Source organism: Branchiostoma belcheri, unplaced genomic scaffold (genome assembly GCF_001625305.1).
Source record: "Branchiostoma belcheri isolate BF01 breed outbred unplaced genomic scaffold, Haploidv18h27 scaffold156, whole genome shotgun sequence".
NCBI lineage: Eukaryota > Metazoa > Chordata > Leptocardii > Amphioxiformes > Branchiostomatidae > Branchiostoma > Branchiostoma belcheri.
Genome location: NW_017803002.1, coordinates 548668 through 554556, shown reverse-complemented (window position 1 = coordinate 554556; position 5889 = coordinate 548668). Strand labels below are relative to the sequence as shown.

General features: G+C 42.1%; 1 protein-coding gene and 1 long non-coding RNA gene across 2 annotated transcripts in view; both read left to right on the top strand.

Annotated features, from left to right (window-relative positions):
• Positions 1 to 4789, top strand: part of LOC109465677 (sacsin-like) — a 15398-nt gene extending 10609 nt beyond the window's left edge. Inside the window, 1 exon segment of the mRNA XM_019763059.1 lies at positions 2882 to 4789. Coding sequence (XP_019618618.1) covers positions 2882 to 4760 — 1879 coding nt within the window. The 3' untranslated portion in view covers positions 4761 to 4789.
• Positions 248 to 2091, top strand: LOC109465688. Its single transcript, XR_002139982.1, has 3 exons — positions 248 to 548; positions 1049 to 1168; positions 1588 to 2091. It is a non-coding gene; the product is annotated as an uncharacterized LOC109465688 (long non-coding RNA).
• Positions 4790 to 5889: the final 1100 nt, after the last annotated feature.

Here is a 5889-nt window from a genome sequence, read left to right as displayed (position 1 = left end):
ATATATTGTTTAATAGATACATAAAAACTTTTCTATAAATATATGTGTGTCTGTGTGTATGTATACATATATGCATACATACATACATATATACATATATATGTTAATATATATTTTAAACATGAAAGCATGAAACTTTTCAGCAAAGTCCATTCACACGATGGATAATCAGGTTTTTATATTAAAAAAAGTCGACATCCGGGCACTGTACACCATGGACATAGCTCTGATTGGCCAGGTAGCGTACGCATGCGTACTACAGTGGCGCCCAGTTAGAAACCGTTAGAGGAAATGGCGGACAGTCGGTGGAGAAATCAGGCGTTTACATCGCTTTTTGTGCGATATATGGCACCGCCGGAGTCTACGATGATCGGCAATCGTGTTTGGAGAGGCTTGAGAGTCGAGGGGAAATGCGATGTTATTCCACACGCCCGGAATAGCGACGCTACGAGCGGAGCAATCTTCGTCGCCCCCCTCCCCCTTACCCGGAAGCCCGTCTGCCAGCAAAATAATTTTGACCAAACATAACGGACGGTCCTTCTAGTTCGGTAAGTGCGAGAGTACATATTAGAAGATGTATGTAAAACAAACCAGTCATGATCCTGCTTGTCTTCTTGATATGTAATCAGCAGAAGCATAGAATGCCGAACTATTAACTAGTCTAATCTGCCCCTAGGCCCTCCCTAATAATAGTCATAGATATTTTTTATGGGAAAAATAAATTCATGCCGGTCAACGGTCAATAGGCATTCGTGTTGGGTTTAAGCAAGGACCTTGGTTTAAGATATGAAGCAGTTCTTTACAGCAAACACATAGCCAATCGTGTCGATGAAAAGAGGAAGTGATAAAAAATTATGTGATGTATTTGTTCTACACAAAATGATTGTGTTTAGGCTATTCAGCTACAGCTAATATCTGTTAATACATGTAAAAATTTAGATCAAGTTATATGTGTATTGAGGATGCTCACTTATTTCTGAGAAGTAGAATCATGTGGCACATTTTGTCACCTGTGTCATAATTTTTTTCCCTTTCTACATACCTCCAGGAGATCATATGTTCCTCCAAAATCCAGCAGAGATTATAAGGACAGTCTGGAACAAGGCAAGGCAAAGCCGCTGCTAGAACTCAGCCTCTGAGTACCTGACTACTGCTACAGGCACCATAGGTAAGACTACAGCCCTGCATACTCATTAGTATCACCACACTTTAAATCAGTGTTCCTGAACAAATTTTAGATATAGGCACACGGGGTCAGGTACACTACAGGTCCTGAACTGAAGGATGCTGATACTGATAATTAGAGCTGTACAGTTTGCCACCTAATGCCACAGACTTTATTGAAGATCAACCATTATTTGATCATGGAGGAACATCTGTACACAGGTACCTAAAATCTGTTTAAGTACACACCTGATGATACTGACTGTTTGCTTTGCAAATTCTTATTAAGTTTTTAATAAGTTTTTAAGATATTAAGTCTTGACAGCATAGAATGGACAGGTCATAATCATTGTGACATGGTCCTTAGACTATAGTAATATGGCTTGATGTTTCATGATACTTTTGTATGGTTTTGCCGTACAGGACCCGACTCACCACAAGGACTCTAAACCAGCACCAAGACATCCAGCATGCAGACACAGAAGAGACATCCCTGTATCTTACCCAGAGTGTTGACAGCAGTGGAGTCAGATGTAGATAGGAATGGGGAGAGGATGACAACACCTTCATTTTTATACGTGATGGTTGTAAGAGTATTGGTCACAAACCACAGGGCACAAACTAATAAGGCCTTCATAGCCTTAGTCATAGCAGAATATGTAGCAAATTGTACTTCAGTTCAATTGTACAATACAGCAGTGAATATTATCTTGTAGTGATGTTGATAATGGTGATACATATCACAGGTCAGTTTCCTTGTTTTATGATTCTTTGAATACATGTAGTTTGCTAAGCCTGCATGTGGCTGTTGTACAGGAGGAATCTCATCTGTAGGGGGACCTATTTACAGCCTTAATCAGGGGCGCGCTCCTGTTTAAAGCCTTATTATTAGGTGCATGTCCCTTTTTAACACCTTATTTAGGGGCGCGCCCCTGTTTAAGGCTTCATTCAGGGGCGCGCCCCTGTTTAAGGCTTCATTCAGGGGCGCGCCCCTGTTTAAGGCTTTATTCAGGGGCGCGCCTCTTTTTAAAGCCTTTTTCAGGGGTGCTGATATATTTAGATTGTGTCTGCAGATATTTTGTTTGTTAAATGTCTTTCATGATAAATGCTGCATGTAATTATTTCTTGTTAAACATGATTTTCATGTTTGTAAGAAAATGTATGTGATAAAATTATAATTTAAGTATTTGCAATGCAGCATACCTTTTAGAAAATGCTACTCCCAATGTCTCTCAATTTTATCCAATAAATATATTTGAGTTCTCCCTAAAACCCAGTTCTTGTGCTTGTAATTCATTTCTAAATGTGGGTATATGGGGGGGGAGGGTATAGTGCAAAATCATTCTGGTAAAGGCATGGCAAATCTGGTAAATCTAGTGTAAATATGGGTAAATTCGAATAAATGTCAGAAATACTCCACCTGGTAAATCTCGGTAAATGTCGTAAACGCACCTGAGGAATACCCGTATGGTAAATCTCGCTAAATGCCCTCAATATGTGTCAGAAATACCGCGTACGGTAAATCTCGCTAAATGTACCTTTACCCGAACCTGGTAAATGTGGGTAAAGAGGATAAACATTACCCGCTTTACCATGCTGGTATACCGGTGTTATAGTTGCACATTTACCGATGGGTAAATCTCCGGTAAATCTAACCTTTACCCGGCTTTACAACACATTTACCCCTGTGGTAAATCCGACTTTTCGTGCAGTGTGATGAACAGTTGTCTACACGTTCTACCCCATGTAAGGATGGACAAGAATGCCCCTTCCTCACCTTCTACGCTACGACATTCCAAGATCAGAGGTTTTGCCGATTGCTAGCACTTGCCATTTCAGTCAGAGGGAAATTCGCCGACAAAAGCGAACTAATCCCCAAGGTCCGTGCCAAGCTTGCCGACATAGAGCTGCATTGCTACAATACTATAGAACTACAGCAGATAGACATACAAAATGAGGGCATCCTGTCGCGCAAAGGAAAGGAGATGCTGGTGTATTTGTCTGTGAAGTCTTCAGGTGATGGCTCAAACCATGTTAACATGTACCTGAAACACGGTGCAAATTCAGGAGGCAGCGCTCATGTGCCTTTCAATATCCAACTTGCAAGGGCACTTTGTGATGTGTTCAAGGAATACGACATGGACCTTGAGAGCGTACTGGACGAAGTCATGAAGCTTCAGCCAACAACAGACACTTTAGATGTGGTTAGGTATGAATCTCTCCAACGAACACAAGATGTCTTTCCCCTGGGTTCTTCTTGTACAGAATCTCGTGTAAGTCACAGACCAGACATAGAGTTTGAAGAGGGAGAAATTGTTGCATATCGGCTGCCAAGCGCAGGTCAACAAGAACACATTTTCCATGCCATATTTGGGAAAGTTGTGAAGGAGGAAAAGGTAGACGATCTGAACAAGAAAGAAGATGGAGCCATCGCATCAGAAGAAGAGTTAGCCCTCCAAACACAAACATCTATGATTCTAGATTTTGAACGCATCTTTGAAGTACGTGTAAATTATGATGATGAAATCATGCCGGTGAAAATTACCGATTTGTATAAAATCAATGAAAACCAGGCAGTACAGGTTATGGTAGAGGCGGAGGCTTTTCTGCATGTGACACATGTTCTCAAGGGGGCTTGGGAATTGGAAGAAGACGACCACAAGAGGGTTGTAGGTCGGCTGTTTCTGTACTGGCATCCAAAGTCGAATCAAAGTAATGAAGACTACGCCCAGAGAGTAGTTGAACACATCAGGCTAGAAATCAAACGATTGCTTAGAGAGGATGAAGAGTCACCACCATCTTTAGTTGATCACAAGTCAGGATTGTCAGTTGGCCGGCATGGTAGCAATGAAGTGCACTTTAACGAACGAGGATCGGGATACGAGGGCTCTCCGAGGCGAACAGGATTACACAGGCGCCGGTCGGGACGTAAGATAACTAGCAGAAGCAGTCGCCCACTGTTTCTCCATGATGACTCAAAAATGATTTCGCAGGAAGAAATACCCAGAGTTAAACGCAAGTCACACGGCAGGAAGCTGTGTGACTCGGACTATGATGGAATATTTAGTCAGCTTGAAGACCACACCATTGGACAAAGAACTCACAGTGAAAGGTGTAACATTGTGGTAGGTGGTTTCGGTGGGCTCAGTCCTCGAGTAATCAGTGATAGGACACAACCGCGAGGCGTTAGACCAAATCACGGGGAAGCACGCAGATGGTTTGAACAGGCAAAGAATGACTTCCTTGCTGCTAAACATTGTTTCGATGGCGGATTCTATTGTAATGCGGCTTCCATGTGTCACCAAGCCGTGGAGAAAGCTCTAAAGGCTGCCTTGTTTGTCGTGGATGGATCGCAGTATCGGGGACATGGGCTCACTCAGTTGGCTAAGAAAGTTGCTACACGTCAGCATGCCTTTAATGACGTTGTTCACATAACCTTCCAACTGTCCCGCCTCAAATGTAACAACGACATGCCACGCTATCCTGACCAATGGGCAAGTCCCGGCATTCCTGCTGCTGCGTACAGCAAAAGAGACATCCGCGACATGCTGAGTATGACAGACGAGGTGCTGGGCCATGTATCATCCCTGATGTAGACCTTCCAGACATTACTTAGTGAGCGTCGATGAAGGTTAGACATCCAGATAATACGATACGCCAAAAAGCAGTTACTCAAGCAACTGGATGGATCTGGCTACGGGTGGATCTCTCCGGTACTTGAGATTTGGCACTCCCAGCCCCGAAGACAGACAACACTTAAGCTCCTGTTCTGTATAACAGGAGCTTTCTGACTAATTTACATTATCTTGTCTTGACTTGTCTGACTTTTGTTCCTTTTTCGACTTCCAAAAAATTGTCTTCACTTTATTTGCATATCAATCAATAGTTTGTCCTGATAAACCTGCATTTCCCCTCTGGTCTCTCAGTCACTGACGAAAGCTAGTGGATACTAGCTGAAACGTCTGACGTTTTCAAAATCATACCCAGTTGCTTGAATAACTGCTTTTTGGCGTATTACTTAGTGTAGTGAGTCACTTGGTTCACAAGTTAGGTATTACTCGTGCACGCGCATGCATCTTTACAGTAGCATTCTGATGATCTCTAATTTGTGTTTTTATGACATAAAACAGCTTCATGTATTTAAAGAACGATTACTTTGAAGTTTTTTTGCGATACGTAGTTGCCACCCAAATCCTGAATCACTTAAATCCAATTATTAATTCACCAATGGATATCACTATGGATACATTTCTGACTAGTTTATTTGTAGTAAACTGTGAACAGCGCCAGTTCAAAATAGAAAAGGCTAACGTAGGGTGATCAGCTCCTTGAATTTGGAAAAATAACTGAGTGTGGAGTAGGAAACGCTGATCCCCAGGTTCTAAAGTCATTTAAGAAATGTGTATATTTTTATAGCATCTAGCGGTGCGACCACAAACTGCTACGTACAAAACAGCTGACTGACAGGCACACTGCATGCAGCATGGATGCGTTTATTCCAAAGGTAAGTGACATTTTTGTGTACAGATGATCATTTGACGTCTGTAGGCAACTAAATAAAGTATTTAGGCATTTATCATGAATATGGTGGAACAAATACACAGCGACAAATACCCTCCTTCAAAAGAGTTTAGTAGCAAACTTAGTCGATGTTGACATTGACACAGTGAATCCTTCAGGAGAATCCTTCGTAAATATTCAGGAGAAGCCCCCCCTCCCCCCCCC